Source organism: Agelaius tricolor, unplaced genomic scaffold (genome assembly GCF_023055355.1).
Source record: "Agelaius tricolor isolate 1412-34295 unplaced genomic scaffold, bAgeTri1.0.p SCAF_12, whole genome shotgun sequence".
NCBI lineage: Eukaryota > Metazoa > Chordata > Aves > Passeriformes > Icteridae > Agelaius > Agelaius tricolor.
In genome coordinates this window covers 3,601,574-3,620,987 of record NW_027269272.1, presented here as the reverse complement: position 1 = coordinate 3,620,987, position 19,414 = coordinate 3,601,574, and the positions used below count along the sequence as shown (strand labels likewise).

Sequence of the window (19,414 nt, the reverse complement as noted above, 5' to 3'; positions counted from 1 at the left end):
GGAATTGCTCATACTGCTGCCTTAACCTCCCTGCTCAGCAGAGTAGCAGAGTGGCAAAACTTGTTATGAGAATTCTCAGGCAGTATTTATTCTCAAAGCAGAATTAAAACAAAAAAATTATTTTTTTTTTTTTTAAATCCACTTGCTTTCAGTGAAGTGACACCATCATTAATGAGAAGTAGAGAAAGGATAACTGAAATACTGAAAATAATTGGAATAAAAATACTGGCCTGTGCTTAATTGTCTCATACAGTCTTCTTAGGGAAGAAATTGTGGTTATTTCTTTACAGAAGAAAATGTTGATACACCAAGGCTAAATTCAAGTTTTCTCTGAAACATGCATTGTTCATTCTCATTGTAACCACCTGTGCAATGATTTCAGCAAAGGCAGGAGCTCTGTATTTTCAGATCTTGATCCCAGTAAATGCACATGCTGTGGACCATGACTTTCACTGCCTGATGTATGAGGCATGTGGGGCCACATGAGCTCATCTTTTCAGGCTATTTCAGTGTCTCCATTTCAGTCATTTACTATTAACAAAATAGCTCTATATTTTTGCTGGTTCTGCACCTGATTTGCAGTAGATTGTGTAGAAATCCTGATAGTTTTGTTTTGGAGTCTGTGACTGTCTGACAAGCAGAGCTGCTGTTTGCATTTTCAGTGTCTGCCTCATGTATTAAATATGTGCTCAGGGTTAGTATTGCCTGCAGAGTTTCAGTGCCAGTGCTCCTGCTATGGAAATGTTGGTGGCTGCAGTCAGGACTGGCATCACTGATCCTTGTGGGTCAGTAGATTTTTGAGTGTATTTTTGAGTGTATTTTTCTGTGGGAATGTGACATCTATGTTTAAAACAGCTTTAGTTTTACTTTACGTCATGTGTCCATACCTGTATTTGCCCATGGCTTAGCTGATCCTTTCCTCCACTTGTGGAGTTTCAGCACAGCCCTGGCTTTGTGATGTGATTCATGCCCATTTCTTGCCTTCTAAATGTCACAAAAGTGATGACTCAGTTCAGAATCTGCCCCCAAGGTGGATAAATGGTGTTATGAACATGCCTGTTAAATGTGGGCTGAGAATGTGAACTCGTGTTTGTCCTACTGGAACTGGAAGCAGGAGTTGATGGGTGACAGAGTAGAAATAAAGGTTTTTCACTGCTGTAAGTCATTATGAAATCAGGAGAAAAACAAGATCTTCTTAATGATTCAGCTTTTATAGGTTGCTATTGAAATACAAAATAACCTGTATTATCTAATTTGTAGGGAATGGTGTTATTATCATGACTTGTTCCTACAGAAAGAAACATCTTGTGCTGTTGATACACTGAATTTCTACTAATATGCATTTATATTAAAGTGCATTAAAGTGTTTATTTGTATCTACAGTACTCTGTTTCAGTGATACAACTCTATACATATTGCTCTTAGCAGGTAGCTGTGAGCTTCATAACAATGCAATAAAATCAGTTTATTTTGTGAGGCCTCTAAATGTTGTTCTTTTTGGTAGTCCAAAGTTATGCATCACTGTATTCTGTAATGTTTTTTTCCAGCACATTATTGTATCAGTCTAGAGATTCTTTATTTGTTTTAATACCTAACCTGACTATTTTTTTTCCAATTTAAGCTCATTAATATTCACAGTGAATGTTCAGAAAGGCTCCATCAGTTGAGGTTGTCAAATATTTTTAGTAAAGAAAGCTCTCTCTCAACAAAACCCTTTTTTTTTTTAATCCTTAGTAGAAAACTTTCACTGTTAGCAAAATGGTTATATATTTGTGAGAGCACTTAAAAAACCTCTTATTTTTATTGAATGTCTGTTTTTAAACCACACATATCAGGTGTTGCCTAATTTTCATTTACTGTGCATTGTGTCTACAGTGAAGAAATGGGTTTTTCAGACTAAAAATAATCTGCATCATTTTAAAGAGTAAGAAACATAATCAAAAGTGGGCCCAGTTACCCCAAATTATTTCTCTCCTTTTTACACCCCCCCATCCCATGGCAGCTGGTCACCATCTTCTGTTCATTTGAGTGCCTTTATGAGCAGTGTGCCCCACCTGTGTCCTTACCTGTCACCTTTTTTTTGGAACAGCTCCAGGCCCTCCTGCAGATCTGGCCCAAGCTGCTGCCCAGGGAGGCTTTGGAGCTGCTGGATTTCAACTACCCTGACCAGTATGTCAGGGAATATGCAGTGGGCTGTTTGAGGCAGATGAGGTAGGTGAGGCTTTCTGGGGTACCAAACTTCCTTCTTTTTGCTCACAGGACAAAAGAACCCCAAGATGGAAGAGCTGAATGCACTGCTTGCCATGAATGGGTGGCCAAATAAAGCAGTCTGATTGCTGGGTAGGCTTACTGGTGGCTAAATAAAACCACCTTATTCTGACACCTTGTAGGAAATTCTGATTATTTTCCATGTTGCAAGAGAACACCAGTGCACCTTTGTCCCAGAGAGGACTGGGTGTTCATCCCTTTCTTGGGCAAGGGGAGTGAGAAACTCTGAGTTTTAATAACAAAGGGAGAATATTCCTGAGTCAAGTACTGTAACACCTGGCACCCAGCCACCTCCACTCTGCTCTACCATTTCACAGGAATGGGAGCTGCAGCATGCAAGAAATAATCAGAGAATTACTGATTTGGTTTTGATTTACAGAGTTCTTCATTCTCTGCAGTTCTTCCATTATTGCATTTCATTTGCTTTCCTCTGTAACCTAGGGCAGGACTTGTGTAACATTATCATTACTGCACATTTCCTGTCCTTGAATTCTGAATTCTCTGTGGTGAATAGTTTAGTGAGTAATTTCTAATGGTCAAGGATAGACATTTGGGGTAAAAAAAATAAAATTATTTTGACTTCTTTCAAATCCAAACAAGAAATTTGGCTGCTTAGAATTCTATCCTAAGAATGCATCTGGAATTACTTCCATCTGGAAGTTACACTAAGCTGTGTGATGGAAAAACTGGGAGACTCTCTTGGTATTGAACCAAATCCTGTAATTCTTTTGTTTGTCACACGCACCTGAATTTCTGAAATACCACTAATCTAGCTCCTCTCTTACTAACTGCTTTTATGTACTTCATTCTAGTGATGAAGAGCTCTCTCAGTATCTTCTCCAACTTGTGCAAGTCCTGAAGTATGAGCCTTTTCTGGACTGTGCACTCTCCAGGTTTCTTCTGGAAAGAGCACTCGGCAATCGCAGAATAGGACAGATGTTGTTCTGGCACCTGAGGTAGGAGATTTTCCTTTCATCTTTCTGAAACTGTTGAGCCTGATTGGGCTTTCAAATATGATTTCTTGAGGATTTTTCTAAATGAGCCATTATCATAATGCCCACAACTCCATTTATTTATTTTTGGCATCTATGGATCAGACCTCTCATTAAAAATAAATTAGAGTGGTCTGTAATCTACCCTTGGATGAAACTATTCCAAACTGCATTTAGCTCTGACTACCTGATGAGGTAGATTTGTAAATACCCCTAGTGTTTGTTTTGGCTGTGGGTGCAGTAAAAGCACAATATTTATACCTCACAGTTGGGAAAAATTATTATTGTTGCAAGCCTAATAGAAAGTAAAAGCTGTTCTGTGTATTCTTGCTACTTTTGATGAGCAGTTTCATAAATGGCAAAAGCCTTTTAGAATGGACTGGAATAGGCTGGATAGGTTGATTCTGTCTTTAGAACACAATTAATTTTAGTATTTCTAGCTAAAAAGAGCAAGTGTTACATGAAATTGTTTTGGAGGATAATTGGCTCTGATACAAAGTTCAGTGGTTTGTTTCAAAGTGTTCTCCTTCAGGCAAATTGGGCTTTTCCCTTACAAAGGTTGGAGAATGTGTGGTTTAAAGTCAGCCCTTCAGTGACTTCTCAGAGCTGCTCTGAATAAAAGGGAGTCCTGAAGCAGATATTCAGTCACCACCTCTTGGCATGAGCCCTGCTGCCCCCAGAGCAGTCCTGGGCTGGAAACAAGGGTCCTGCATCCAAACTGGCCTGTCCTTGTTGTCTCCAGCACAGAGGCCTTCTAGCATCTCCTAGGAAATGTAGGGGGATAGAATACAAGTAAATAAAGGTAGTATAGAAAGTAATCTTACCCCCTAAAAGAGTTGCAGCTGGGTTAATTATTAAAGATTAGGAGCAGGCCTGACTATAACAGGCCACAGCTATAGCTGATAATAAGAAGAGTGTTATAACAGAGTGGATTGGGTGGTTGAGAGGAACTGCAGTCAGTTGGTGGCTGTGAGAAGAAGAAAGAGTCAGTGCTTAGAGGAGCTGCCTACAAGAAAAATCAAGGAGGTGTGAAACTCTAGCAATATGGAACCCTTGCAATGTAATGACAATAGAACCTTTGTGCTATCATGACAACAAGGAAACCTGGCTAGTTTCAGCTACATGACCATGAGGTGTTTTAGTGTTTGATGTGCCCATGAGGTGTTTCACTGTTTGTTCTGGGGTTTGTGTTTGCTCTGGGTGTTTGAGTGGCTGGGAGGATGCAGTTGTGTGGGTGCTGTGCTCTGCTGAGCAGCTTTTCCCCGGCAGGTCGGAGGTTCACATCCCCGCCGTGTCGGTGCAGTTTGGGCTCATCCTGGAGGCTTACTGCAGGGGCAGCGTGGCTCACATGAAGGTGCTGGCTAAACAGGTAGGCACTGCCCTTCCCTTTCCTGTCATCCTGACCCAGCCAAGCCTGGAACTCCCATCCTCACTCCATTGCTCCTGGGGAGGGTATTGGCTGCCTTGACAAAGTTGGGCAGTGTGGAGGAGAAGGAGGCGTGAGTGAGACAGGCAATTAAAAGGGCCGAGTGATGGAGCAGCCTCCATGGCACAGAAGGCAGCCAGGGCTGTGGGGCCTCAGGGAGCTGGTTTTACAGTGCTCTAAGACCTGTGAGACACCTTCAGCACTCCCTGTGTATTCCTGGACACAAGAAACTCTGGATTAACTGAAGAAGAGCTTCTGTGCATTTCAAGTAGCTTGTTCTACATTTTACCTAGATTACTTCAGGACTACTTCCTGCAGCTTTTGCTTTTGTTAAAAGGTGTTGCAAATTACCCAAATACTCACTTCAGTGTTAATATAGGTCTTTCATTTACACACACACACACACACACACACACACACACAAAAAGAGAGAACAAAGGAGAGATATGTTTGCTTTTAAATACCCTAATAAGTACTAGAGATTTGCTTTTGAAAGCACTAATAATTATATCACCAGATCATTAAGAGACACTCACAAATCATGTTTGAAGTCTCTAATGTGGTTTTAGTGAGTTAATTTAGATTGTGATCTTAAAAATATTTGAAAATTCATCTCTCTTTGGAGTGAAAGTAACTACAGTATCAGGCCTCAGAGATTCACACAGTGGATGAGTTAACTGATGGTGGTGTTTGTCTGCATTGAAACTGCTTTGGGAGCATTTGGAACAGGGATGTTCTGTTGTGCTCTTTATTGCTGCAGCTCACAGGACATGGAAAAGACCATCTCTTCCATGTGTGCTCGTTAGCATTGTCAAAATCATAAAAAGAGTAGGTGGTGAAATGCTTTAAGCAATAGATGTAAGGTCAGTAAAGTTTTTGTGCACTTTACAGGAAGCAAATGTCAGTACAATCAAAGAAGGGGCAAAAAAATTCCCAACTGTGCAAACACGGAAGAAATTCAAAGTAGAAATACTTCAAAAAGTTCCTGTTTGTACAACACAGGTTCCATTTTGTTCCCTTGTCACTGATGTTTGTACAGCTCCTAGAATAGTGGAAAAGCAGGGTCCTTTTGGTTTTGACAGATGGCTGACCTGGCAGCTCTCCACTGCCCAGTTTTATAATCAAACTCCATACAATTTCCACAGCATCCTGCCTGGCAGGGTTCAGGCTGTGGGAGGGGTGAGTTTTGACTCAGCACCTTGTAAGTCAGCCTGAAGCTTCCTTGTATAGAAAAGAGCTTTCATAATTGTTACATTGCTGCTGTTTGTACAGAATCTGTGGATTGCTCAGCATCTTACTGGTGCAAGCACTGCTGATTGTTAGAAGAGCTATTTGGTCAAAAAGTTGCTTAGATGTAGAAGTTGGATTTGCTGTATGTGCTGTCTAGGTTTGTCAAAGGACTCTGTCAGTGTTACACATTTACATCACCAGTTTCGTTAGAGATTTTGGAACAGTAAAAAACTTTGCAAAACAGGAGGGAAACAAGGAGTTTAGCCCACCTGTATTATTGCAAATAATTGCCTTGACTTTTTACACACTTCTAAGGTAAAAACTTAGCTTAGTTGAGATGCTATGATTTTAAACACCTTAGCCAGTTAAAGCTTTTGTGTTCTGCCTGACTTCAGCAGGATTTTAATGACACACTTCTAAGACTTTGTTCTGTGAGAATTGTCTGCAAGTGGTCACAGGGCCATTCCTTGCTGGATTCAACTTAATGTGAACAATGAAGTATCTGCATCCACAGCTCATCTCCAGCAGTGTCTGAGTTTGTTAGAGTATGAAATAATCAGTATTTCTGTTACTTCTGCATGTCTAGGGGGCACCTATGTTATGTGCTTTGTTGAAATAAGGAGCTGAAAATTGTACTTTGAAGAAGGAATTTGTGTTAATGTGTCACACATTAAAATGCCTCATTCATTTTTTTGGAAATGTTAAGTCATGCTTTTAAAAGTGACTCAAAGCTTAGGAGCTTTCATCTCATCAATGTCCCTCTCAGTCATGAAAATGGTATTTCTGAAACATGGGCAACTTAATTTCCATCCATTATTTCTATTTTTAAAAAGTTGTAGAATTATTTAATACTTGGTTTTGTTGTGAAATGGGGTTTCACATTATCTTACATCTCAAATCAAAGCAGTAACTCTTAATGATAAAATATCTCTTCCAGGTGGAAGCCCTCAATAAAATGAAGACTTTAAATAGTCTAATTAAGCTGAATGCCATGAAGCAAAGCAAAGCAAAAGGCAAAGATGCAATGCATACATGTTTGAAACAAAATGCTTACAGAGAAGCACTTTCTGACCTCCAGTCTCCTCTGAATCCTTCTGTGATACTCTCAGAGCTGCAGTAAGTAGAGAATGAGCACAATTTCACCATAGCTTTGCATGGAAACAGCAGAGCAGGAGCACATTTGTGTCTGAACTTCTCTGGCTGCATTGTTCAGCACATGCTGCCACAGGGAACTTGTCCTGTACTGACAGAAGCTCTGCTGGGCATCTTCTGAGGTTAAGGCATCAGTTAAATTAGAAGAACTTTTGTGATCCACCATGAAACTTAATACTGTCTTAGTCAATGCATTACCATGGCTACACATATTTAAATGTAAGCCTAAAAGTGAATTTGACTGCATTCTTGACTTTTGTTTTTAACAATAAGCACAAAGGCCACTAAAACTTTCCACAGCACTTAAATATAAAGTCCAAAAATTCATGGGGAAGGATATAAAGAAAACTATTTTCTCTGAAAATGAGGGTGCTTGATTTAAGAAGTAGAGATACATTCACCAGTCAGTATCAAATACATCCACGTGTAACAAATGCATTCATAGCTTGGTGGGTGCACATGACATAGCAGCAGAATGAAAGCAGACAGAGCATTTAGGAACTTCCAGACTGGAAGTCTACCTGTTCTCTTATGTTCTGAACCATGTTTAGATCTTTTCAGGTGAATTATTCCTATTTGACTAAGACTTCTGTCATGTTTTCTTCCAGTGTTGAGAAGTGTAGATATATGGATTCTAAAATGAAGCCTCTCTGGATAGTGTACAACAACAAAATGTTTGGAGGAGATCTTGTAGGGATCATCTTTAAAAATGGTGACGGTAAGCAATGCTAGAAACTTTCATGTTTTCCTTTTCCACTGGCATGTTTGCACTTGAGTTATTTGTTTTTATTCTGTATTGCCATCCTGTAAACATGGATTACTCCGACATCAGTAAACAAATTAAGCATCTTCTGACTGAGTTTCAAAGCATGGACACTGCCAGTCAGGATGTAATTATGATTAATACCACTTTAACCCTTAGGCTGAGTATTTTAGGTCCCTTTTTCTGAAGGGATGTGGAGGAAGTGTGAGGAGCTGAAGCAGTGGTGTCCCCTCTCGTTGCAGATCTCCGGCAGGACATGCTGACGCTGCAGATTCTGCGCTTGATGGACGTTCTGTGGAAAGAGGCTGGCCTGGATCTCCGGTAAGGAGCTCCTGAGGGCTGCCTGCTTTGGGTGGAGGGGCTGCTTTGAGAAATAAAGCTTTCCTGCTTTTAGCACCTTCCCCACTGTCCTTTCTCTGCACATCTGTCAGGCTTTCCACAGGTTCCAGCTGTCATGGCCAGGGTGAGCAGGCTGTGTTACCTCTGCTCCTTCCTGCTGGGAGCAGAGCTCTCATTCATTGCTGCTCACACCAGCACTTACAGCCACTGGGACATCTGCAACGCTGAAGTCACTTTCTCTTGTTGCATTATTCCAGCCAGAAATGTCTTTGTATCTTCCAAAGTCTCTTGCAAAGTAGCTTTCTTGCTTATGTATCCTTGGTAGGGTAAATGTGATTTCTTTGAATGAATACTGGAGTATTCCTAAGAGCAACAGTATCAGTCATTGCTCAGTGTTATCACACAACCCTCTAGTACATGGGAAGCCTTTCCCCCCAAATTTATGAACCAGTTTTAGGTAACATAATTCACAAATTCTAATTGCACTTTAGGAAAGTAGTCCTAAGGAAGGTACTGGGTATCATATTATTAGAAACCATTTTTAGCCATAAATTAAATTTTGTATGCCTGTTTCAAGAGCTGTAATCCTCTCTGTTTAAGTTTTGTTTACAAGTCTTGAAGTACTTATATTTAAATATTGCCTGAAGTACTTAATTTAGATTCTTGGAGCTGTTTTAAAATTTTCATGGTTCAAGTATAGTAGTGGGAACTACATAAGGCACATAACATCAGCATAGGTAAGTAAAATTATCAACTTGTTGCTTAGAATGCTGAAGGAAAGGTGGAAATGTGAATTACAAATTGTTTCTGGAAAGGTATAGTTGTGATGAGATGGTTGAGTGTGTGTGAAGTTGAACACTGACTTGAAGAACCCTTAGGTCATTTATGTCATTATAAATTGACTTTGGGGAGGCTGATCCAGCATTTGGGGGCAAGGACAGCCTCAGGCAGCTGTGGAATCCCAGATGAGGCATTCCTCAGTAGCTGCCTTCCCAGAAGCTGTTTGTGGTTCCAGCCTGGGCCACACACCATGCCTAGCAAACAGGAATAGTGATGAGAGTCATCAAATATGCTTTTCCTGACTAAGCCTTTTTTTTAAAAAAAAACACAACAAAGGAAAACAAAAAAGTAGCTCTGATGTCCAAGATTTTTCTTAAAACTCTGCGAAGAAAAAAAAGTAGAAAGGGGAAGTTCCTAGTGAGAATTGAAGTTCTATATTTGGCCTCTTCAATTTGTTTGCTTAACTGGGAGCATCTTCCTTCCATTCATCCTGTCATAGTGACCATTATGAAATAAAATCCTGGGATTGAGGCAGGGTTACAGTTCAGTGTCTGTCAAAGAGATTAATCGGGCACTTGCCAAAAGAAGGCTCTGAAACGACCTTCCTTGAGAACAGAACTGGCCAAAACAGCACTCAGAACACCCAGAGCACGAGGGCACAGCCAGGTGAGGCTTTGGCATCTCTGTGTTTGTAGCCTGCATCTCTCTCAAGAAGAGACAACTCCAGAATCCATGAGCCAGCAGTGGTGGAGTGAGTTCTTTGCCATGTTTGTGAGTCAGGAGTCAGTGGTTACTTTTTGCTTGGGTGAGAAGCATGGTCTCAGCTGAAAAAGTAGTGTCAAAGAGCTGCTTTCCTGAAAAACACAGTGCAACATGGCCATACCAAAGAGTGCAGTTCTTGCTTGTTGCCCTGTATCATCCTTAGTTTCCCTGAAGTTGTTTCCATTTGTGGATGCACAATGGATTTTGCACTTTTCAACTTTTTTCCACTGTGGAGAGTCTGGTAACTCCATCCAAGTAAAAGCAGGGCTTCACCCATGGCAGCAGTCAGAGCAGCTCTGGCTGCTGCCACTCCCCATCAGTGATGTTTTGCCACAAGCAGATTGTCCAGTTTCCATGAGGCATGGATCAAATGGCAGCCAGTGCACCACTGAGCTTGGGACAGGATCAGTTCCCCTCTAATTGCACTGCAGTCCACACTCAGTTCTCTAGCAGTGATGGAAAATGAAAGCTAAGCTCAATCTGTGTCTAAAACAGGCACTTTATTCCTGGTGGGATTTCTCAGCTCTAGAGAGAAATGCCAAATACATATTGACTTTGAGAGCTGAAGGAGGAGAAATGTTTGCTTGTTTGTTTAACTGCCAACTAATTTGTCTTGTGGGTGACAAACAGGGCAGGGGGTGTATCAGAGGGGATGTTTGTGAGCAGGAGGATGGCACCATGTGCTCCTGTAAGTCCTTCATCCTGGGCTCTCCCTGTGTGGGCACAGTGAGGAAAGCCTGGGGTGTAGGGTGGATCTGCTTCGCAGAACAGGACCAGCACCGAGACAAACACTGACACTGAGAGGACTCTGCCTTTGTCAGTCTACCTCAAACATCATCCAAGTAGCAGAGAGACATGAACAAAGCAAAAAGTATATTTTTTAGTTAATCTAAGACAAACTTGTACCTGAACACTGAGCAGGAAGTAGATGGCCTGTTATAAATACATGGCACAGCAGAGGAGCACAACATCTGTCTTCCCAAGGACATTGTGGGGTCTGTGGTGCTGCACCTCTCAGGAAAATCCTTGTGTCAGAAAGTGTTTGGGCTGCTTTAGCTGTGTTATAGCATCAAAGTTGTGTTAGTGGAGAAACGAGTAAAGCAACAGCAACAGAAAATAATGAATTTGAGGAGTTTGATCTATGTGTTTGCTGTGGTAAATTGTCATAAAAGTATTTAATGCTTGGTTACTTTTTGACCAGATGCAGCACATTCTCCAAAACACTTTTTTGTTTCAGTGCCTGTATATAGTGGGCTCTCTTTTTTGTCTCCCTTACCTGTGTGAGATCTGAGGTTACATGGCTGTGTATGAGTGAAATCAGAGTTCACACACATACTGGAAAATATATTTGTTACAACTCTTTAACATGTCATCATTTTTAAACTATTGGACCTGAAGTTACAGAGATTGTGTTGATAAATCACACCAGTATTTTGTGTGTGTTTGGAAGGGCACTGGTTTGGTGAATTAAACACTTGAAATAAAGAACAGTTTTAAATGAGTGAAGAGAATTTTCTGTCCTACCCAGGATTTCAGTATTGATCTGTCCATGGCTTTAAAAAGCAGAGAGCATATCCTGCTGACAGATGCTGAAGTCAGAAAGACCAGGATGAGATGGAAAGGGCCCAGAGGATTTGTCCCTAACTTGACTCCTGTCAAACTGTCTCTCTGACAAGGATGTTTTTTCCTGCAGTTGTAAGCACACAGCCCTCCAGGGGCTGCAGGCTTTCATCATTGCCTGCTTTTGAAGGGGAACTTGTTGGCCGCGTGCCCGGCTCAGCCCGAGCGCGCTGGGTTGCGCTGCCGTGGGAGGAGGCCAGGGTGCACTTTAACCTGGCCAGCTTTGGCTGCTGCCATTTGGGCCGTGCTGATAAGGATGGGCAGAGCTTCCCCGTGCCCAGGGGCAATCCCAGCCACCCTCCTGCTCCTGGAGAGCCCTGCTCTGGGGACAGGGCTGGGACTGGGCAGGGCTCACAACACATACGGGAAGAACGTTCCAAGCCTGCACTTCTGCTGTATTTTGGAGTTGAGTCCTCTTGAAATACCCTGCTGAATCTGGTTTTCAGTGCACTTTGTTGCCAGCAGGGAAGAATCCCAATCTATATCATTACTGTTTCTGATGCCTTAGGATTTTAGCTTTGATATTTTTCAGATCCTGTACTGCATTAGTGCACAACTCTGAACTTCATACAGAGTGTGAGTTACTGTCTTCACAGTTTGGTCAGACAAAACAATCCCTCTGGGCCTGAAGCTCAAGGACACTTTACTGTCTCAGGCCCTGAAAGTACAAACAAAAGTGAATTGAGAGGAGCAAAGGAGGGGGCAAATGACTTTAGTACCTGAAGCTGTAATTGGAGAATTAACCCCTGATATGTAAATGGACCAAATTTATAATTGTCTGAAAAACTGGTGCCCATGGTCCAGCTTGGGTGTAGCCTCTGGGAGGCTGTGACTGCCCAAGGTGTGGCTGTTGAAGACCTTTAATAAACACCCACTTTATTCTCTAAATCTTGTCTGGGCTCTGTTCTAGGTAGCCCCTCCAAGGCATCACTGTTTGCACCACTTCAGTTGTGTTATCCCTTTGGTGGAGAACTGCTCAGTTCCCTGATAGCTATAAGGCAAAAACGTGTTTAATTTTGTAAGGAATTTTATTTATTTTTCTTCCGTGGCTTGGGATACTAGGCTTGTCAGTTAAGAGACATGGTTATGCTTTGTAGCTATTAAATTTAATATCTTATATTAAACTTTATATATATATAGGTAAATATATATAGTTTTATATATAAATACAATGATAGTTTCATAAGCAGTGAAGCTTTATAAATAATATATATATGTATGTATGTCTGAAGGTACATACATATATGTATGTATGTACCTTCAGACATCAATTTTCATTTGAAAATTGATCAAATTTTCACATCAGTTTTCATGTCCTGCTGTTGCTTTATACAGCTCTGTAAGTCAGTGAGTGCTGGTCTATACCTTGTGTGCTGCAGTGTAGATTTTTGTTGGTATTCATTCTCTTACCCATGGACCATGACCACAGTTGAGATCATATGCTTGGCCTGAGCTGCCTGGCACAAGAGCAGACACCTCAATTTGTGATGCATTGCCTTTGAAAAGTTTGCTGTAAGTTTACCTTGCTGAGCTCCCATCTCACGGGGTGTTGCCATTCTGTTCAGCTTTTTAAGCATCTGAAGGGAGGAAATGTATTGGGAAAAGACACACTTACCTATTTATACACACCTCTCCTTGATTTTCATCTTGAACTGTGTCTCACTGTAATGCAGTGACATGGTAACAGGTATTTTCACTGGTCAGAGTGTGTGAATGCACAGGTGTGTTCTGAGATACCAAGCCAGTTAAGAGATGTATTCCTGTTTTCCATTGGGTTTCTGTGCTTCAGTTTAGTATGAGCTGGGAAACATTATTTATGTTAATATTACGAAGGATTTCTAGCGTTTTCCTTTGAAGTAGGAAGATGGTGGAAAAGGATAAGATCCTCTTTTGCATTTCCAGCAATAATTTATGAGTAATGAACTGGAGCAGGTCAGGGTCTGTCCGGGCAGGAATTCACAAATGCAAGCACAGGGCTCCCTCTGTGGCTCATCTTGGGAAGTTACAAGAAACTGGGTTCCAGTAAAAAGGAAAAATTAGGCTTTAAAAGTGTCTCTCTTCTTTGCATCTGTATACAAAATAGGAAAAATGAACGTTTTAAATGTATTGCTGGTCTTTAACCTTTACAAACAATCCCTGTATATTGCCCCTTTAGAGTTTACTGTTCACATGAGCATTCAGCCATCTCCAAACATTGAATACATCAAAGAAGCATTTTGCTGGTTTAGGTTCTGACATGATTCTGTGTTTCCTTGCAGGATATTGCCCTATGGCTGTTTGGCAACTGGAGATCACTCTGGCCTCATTGAGGCTGTTTCTAGCTCAGAAACCATTGCTGACATTCAGTTAAACAGCAGCAACGTTGCTGCAGCTGCTGCCTTCAACAAGGACGCGCTCCTGAACTGGCTGAAGGAGTACAATTTAGGGTAATTTCTACACTTACTCTCTCAGCTATAGTATGAGCTACAAAATTCCTCTGAAATTTCTCTTTCAGTCTGGAGGAAGGTGTGGTTTCTTGCTAATTGTTTTTCTAGCATGTCAAATTCTGCCTGAGATTCATGCTACCCTTGGGCCTGGCACTTGCAGTATTTTGGCTGTGTGCTGTTGAGTAAGTTATATTAAATTTGGCAGCACAAACAAACCCAAGGAAACTACATGGGTCTCAAACCTTGATGTTGCCTTCCATACTGCTTGTTCTCCACAGCTACCTTTACAGTATTTTTTTCTCAAGTAATTCTGGTTTTGCAGCATCCTAATGGACTTCTAGTTTAAACAAGTAAAAATCTTTTTTGAGGCCAAAACATGACATGAATTCCATCAGGGTGCACTAATACAATTTTCTCTGTGGTTGCAGAGAGGACTTGGATCGAGCCATTGAAGAATTTACTCTGTCTTGTGCTGGCTACTGTGTAGCTACATATGTGCTGGGAATTGGTGACAGACACAGTGACAATATCATGGTCAGGAAAAATGGGCAGGTAAAAAAACCTTCTGTAGGCAGAATGCCTTTGGTGACCTTGGAGTGCAAGAGTTCTCTTGAGAAGTTGTCATTTCTTTGGTGCCATGATGAAAGGAAAGGCACACATGGTTAGAACTGATGTCTGTGGTTCACTGAGGGTTGGAGAGAGCTTCAAGGAAAGGAAGTGTGAGCTGGGGGAAGGACAGAGCACAGCCTGGTCCATCAGCAGTTCTGTATTGAGAGAGGCTGTTCTGCAGAGCTTTTACACAACATCCAAGAGGCCTTATAGTGGTTTAGATTCATTGAATAAAAGTGGTCTTAGGGTATCTTGCAAAAGACCACCCTTAAAAGTCCATGAACTGCATTTTGGAGCAGTGTGGTTTCCCTGAAGTGAGCCTGTGCAGCAGCTCAGCCCTGCAGAAATGCTGAGTGTGGAACCCAGCACCAGCACAATGCTGTGCACTCAGAACCTGGGGGAGCTCCTAGACATCTGCTTTCTTGATTGTTACCCTGTAATGTAGCTTGTCTGATTTAATTGAAATTACTCTTCTAGAAAATCAGCAAGGGTTATAAAATTGAGATTTTTACAGATATTTACAGTATTCTTTTTAAGTTTGTACTTCCTGGAAGAAAGCTGCAATTCCCTTAACCTCAATTCTAACATGGGGAGCTGCCACAGGGTCCTTCAGATTAACTCAGCTCTGCTCCCTTTGCCTCTGCCCTTGTGTGGGAAGGCCTTGGATGTGATGATGTTGATCCTTGTGGGCTCATCCTTGGGCTCATTCTTGTCTGATGCTGCCACCAAGCTGTCTGTGGCAGCAGCAGCTTAAACCTGAGAGAATCTTTTGCTGCAGTGGTCACTCAGAAGTGTATGGATGTTATTACTGACTTTAAATCTTGAAGTGGTTTAGAACCAAATTCTCCCAAAGGGTTGAAACCACAGATTTTGGAGAGTCATGTTAGGAGTTAACTGTTCTTGATACCTGCATCCTGTAGAGATATTAGAAAAGTGACACATTTCACTGGAGAGATTATTTTTCACTTGGCTTTTTTTTTTGTTCTGGTTTGGTTTTTTTTAGCTCTTTCACATAGATTTTGGGCATATTCTTGGAAACTTCAAGTCCAAGTTTGGAATTAAAAGGGAACGGGTACCTTTCATACTCACCTATGATTTCATTCATGTCATTCAACAAGGAAAAACAGGGAACACTGAAAAATTTGGTCGGTGAGTGTTATTTTGATCTATTTGTAATTGAGATAACTTCCAGCATACCAGAACTTACCTGGGGTTGGTTTCCTCATTTGCACTTGTGTGGAAGTGTGCCAAGATGCATTTACAGGGCTATCTACTGCTCTCCCTGAGCTGGAATGTCCACAGATGACTGCAGAACCAGAACAGCAGGAGGTGGCAGATTCTGCTGGGCTCAGCTCTGCCTGCAGCAGCTCTGGGCTCCAGGCAGGGCTGCCAGGCTGCTGTTCAAGCACTGCCTTAGGAAGAGGCTCCCTCCTGCCCTTCCTGTCCATCAGGGCATGTTCATTGTGCTGGCCCTGCTTGGATGCTTGGCCATGAGGAGCCATGTGCTCCTGATCCACCAGCCCTGAAAGCTGGCTCAGTTTTGACCACGGAAGGAATTAGAAATGGCAGAGATTGGAGGGATTGCAATAGAGCTTTGGCTTTTCCACTGTAGCCCACCCTATAGGATCATCAGGGCATTTCACCTAACGAATTCTCAGGGAGGTGGGACCATGAGCTCTGGCACTTTTGTTCTTTCTGAAGAGCAGCTGGTGGTGTTTTGTACTGAGGGCTCGCTGGGGAGACATGGGATGTGTCTGTGTGTCCTGGTTCAGGGCAAATTTGGGAGAGACCCCCAAAGGGGCTCCTCTAGGAAAGCAGATTCATTTGGCCCCTCCTGCCAACCAGTTTGGGAGAAAATACCTCCTTGGAGAAAACTGGAAAAAACCTGTTTATTAAACAATAAAACCTAAACAATATTAAACAATAAAACCCCTTGTTGCTCCAAAAGAGATGACAAACTGAGGAAGTCCCTCCCCAGGTCTCAGTTCAGCTCACTCCGTCTCTGGTCAGTCCCTCAGTGCTGGAAATGTCGCAGGCCAGGCCCAGCCCGGTGGCCACAGGTGGAGCTGCCTGTGCTCTGCTGGGTGTTCAGTCCAGAGCAGGTTTGAACAGCTCCAAAGAAAAAGGAAAAAAAACCCCACAGTCCAGGGAACTTCCTTGCCTCAGCAAGCTAAAACTAACTAAAGCAAAGGAGAGCTCTGTCCTGCTGTCTGTCCATCCACAGACAACACAGTCCAGGAGGAGGAATGTGGAGGAGTGAGTGCAGAAAACAAACTGCTGCTTCTTTCCCCCCTTCACTCTCTGGAGCAAGTCTTAAAGGTGCAAAACTTATTATTCAGCATAAACAGAACAGACAATTGGGGATAAAAGCATCATATAGTCAACCTAGGACACTGTGGGGATGCACAAACAGGTTCTGCAGGCATCTCTGTCTCTGTGCTGTGTTCCACAGTGTGTGTTTGTCAGACAGGTCCCAGATACAGAGCTAGTGTGTGATCCCAGAGCCATTTGCAGTGTGTGACTGGCCTGTTGTGCTCCCTGCCCGTGCCCAGGTTCCGGCAGTACTGTGAGGAAGCCTACCTGATCCTGCGCAAGCACGGCAACCTATTTATTACCCTCTTTGCACTGATGCTGACTGCAGGGCTGCCAGAGCTCACCTCTGTCAAGGACATCCAGTATCTCAAGGTACAGTAAGAGCTACAGCTCAGCAGGACTCAGCATTTTTCCAGGATGTGATTTTTTGATTCCAAGATTAATACGTTTTCATTTCTGTGAAGATTTCCACACAGTCCTTGAAGTTTTCTTTTTCAGCTCTATAGGACAAGGTCTGTAGTCAGGCCTAGTGCTCAGAGAATGAGTTCAGGATCTGTGCATCTTAAATGGAGTCATCTCAGGGGTATTTTACATCTAGGCTCATACACGGGCACAGACCTGGAAAGGTGAAAATGATTTGCTTCATTCTCTTTCAGTTTTATCTTGAAACCCAGTAAGATTTATTACTTAGACAATTGATGTATTGCTGAATGAGTAGTAAGCAGAAAAAGTGTCAAAGGAGAACAAAACACACTGTGGCTTGTGTTGAAAGGTGAAGGAGCCTTTCACTGTGCATTTTAAGATTCCTAACAGTCCTTGTTTCCCTGTTGCCTTAGGACTCCCTGGCCTTAGGGAAGAGTGAGGAAGAAGCACTAAAACAGTTCAAGCAAAAGTTTGATGAAGCTCTGCGGGAAAGTTGGACTACTAAAGTGAACTGGATGGCTCACACTGTCAGAAAGGACTACAGGTCCTAGGAGATTCTCACATTTGCACTAAGCTGAAGGTTACCTTGATAAGTGTTTGTAAAGGGTTTCTGTGGTATGGACCAACAAAACTTCAGGAAGCACTGGGACAATGCTCTCAGGCACAGGGAGGTTCTTGGGGAGCCCCACACAGGGCCTGCAGTTGGACTCTGATCCTGATGGGTCCCTTCCAGCTCAGCACATTCTGTGATTCTATGAAATGATCCAAACCAAGAGAGGAAACGACAGTGAGAAGAAATGGACTGAAATAATTCCTGAGTCTTTTGCACTCTGCTTCTGAATGCTTGATTCCAAGACTGTCTCTACAGTTAGTGAACATCCTGGATAATCAGTTCCTGCTGACTTTGCACGCTGAGAGCTACTAGGCATTTTTAAAAATTCTTTGGTACTTCATGGAGGTGTAAATATTTGTTTTTATACGTTAGGGTAATGTGCTCTAACATATCCTCAGGAGGTTTGAAGACCTCTGGCAGAACTGTTCTTCATTTAAAGTTAGGACTTGAAGAGTAATTTTTTTTTTTATATCCTAATCTGGCTAAAAATGAGTGTATTGTGTATATTTTTCATATGACCTCTGCCCTACTGGCACAGATGCATTAATTCTACTGTAAATAGCAACCATGGTATCACTGTACTGCAGGGAGCTGCTTCGTGTCTGTGCTGCTGCTGAAGGAAGGGTGGGGGAGACCTGACAGATGTGATGCAGCATCCAGATGTTCAGGGTTGCACAGCTTTGTTCCTCTGACTTAACACACAAAAGAAGCCCTTCAGAAGGAGGAAGGTTAGGCCAATTCCAAACGTGCCTGAGAATCCCTCGTTGGTCACAGTCTCCCACTCAGCCTCTGGGGCTTTGCCTGCAGCTCCCAGAGAGGCACAGTTTGGTTTGGTTCCAGCAAGAAGCTCCTTCCAGCCTTACACTGCAATTCCTGTCTCAGATCAGTCCTTCCCTGTGAAATGTACTGACCTATGTGAGGGATGTTCTCATTAAATAAACAGCACAAAGTGATTTTTAAAGCATACATACCAAAAACCCCAACTGGTTGGAGAAGCAAGAGTTGATGGGGAAAGATCATTCCATAGAACACCAATGCAGTTGCTGATCTTCTCTCTCTATTTATTAAAAGCTTGCAGGAATGTTGCTTTACTGAGATATATATGTTGAAGATGGTTGCTGAAGAAACTGGATTTGTTTTAATTTATTTAGTGAGGTACCAGGCTTTTAGGTGCTTAAATGGAGAGCAAATTTGTTATGTGCAATAGGGGACTGCTGGTTAAAAGATGTAACAAACTTTCCTGGACATCAGCAAGAGAGGTTTAACTACTGCCTGTTCTCCAAGGAACACTGGTAGCTCTTGATTCTTGTGGACATTTGAAAGAGATTAAACATATATATTTACTTTTTGACTAAACAGTTGTTCTGCATAGAAATGTTGGATGATGTATGAATTTAATTAAAGTAGGTTTTACTTTGTTGAGAGTGTTTTGCTTTTGTTGTTTTGGGGTTTCTGTGTTTATTTTAAAGGTTAAGAACTTACCTGGAGTCAGTTCTGTGTAGGGCATTGATTCTCTTCTCCTCACCCTAGGGGTTATCTCTGAAAAGACTTCTAGAATATTCTAAAAGTAACAAGTGTTACATGGGTTGGTTTTGGGTTTAGGGCTGGTTTTTTTAATATACAGCATAGTAGCATTTCAAGTGTGCCATGTCCTTTTTTAAATTATTATTTCTACAGCAGATAGCAAGAAAGTTAAAA

At 42.0% G+C, this 19,414-nt stretch overlaps 1 protein-coding gene across 2 annotated transcripts in view; it reads left to right on the top strand.

The window, feature by feature from the left end:
* The window catches only part of PIK3CB (phosphatidylinositol-4,5-bisphosphate 3-kinase catalytic subunit beta), a 92,210-nt gene extending 73,072 nt beyond the window's left edge, over window positions 1-19,138 (top strand). For both annotated transcript variants that reach the window (XM_071437153.1, XM_071437154.1), the window contains 11 exons: window positions 2,090-2,211; window positions 3,081-3,224; window positions 4,530-4,629; window positions 6,854-7,032; window positions 7,677-7,786; window positions 8,074-8,152; window positions 13,591-13,758; window positions 14,187-14,310; window positions 15,371-15,516; window positions 16,920-17,052; window positions 17,517-19,138. In XM_071437153.1, the coding sequence (XP_071293254.1) occupies window positions 2,090-2,211; window positions 3,081-3,224; window positions 4,530-4,629; window positions 6,854-7,032; window positions 7,677-7,786; window positions 8,074-8,152; window positions 13,591-13,758; window positions 14,187-14,310; window positions 15,371-15,516; window positions 16,920-17,052; window positions 17,517-17,654 (1,443 nt within the window). In that variant the 3' untranslated portion in view covers window positions 17,655-19,138. The remainder of the gene's footprint in view (window positions 1-2,089; window positions 2,212-3,080; window positions 3,225-4,529; window positions 4,630-6,853; window positions 7,033-7,676; window positions 7,787-8,073; window positions 8,153-13,590; window positions 13,759-14,186; window positions 14,311-15,370; window positions 15,517-16,919; window positions 17,053-17,516) is intronic.
* The last annotated feature ends 276 nt before the right edge of the window (window positions 19,139-19,414 follow it).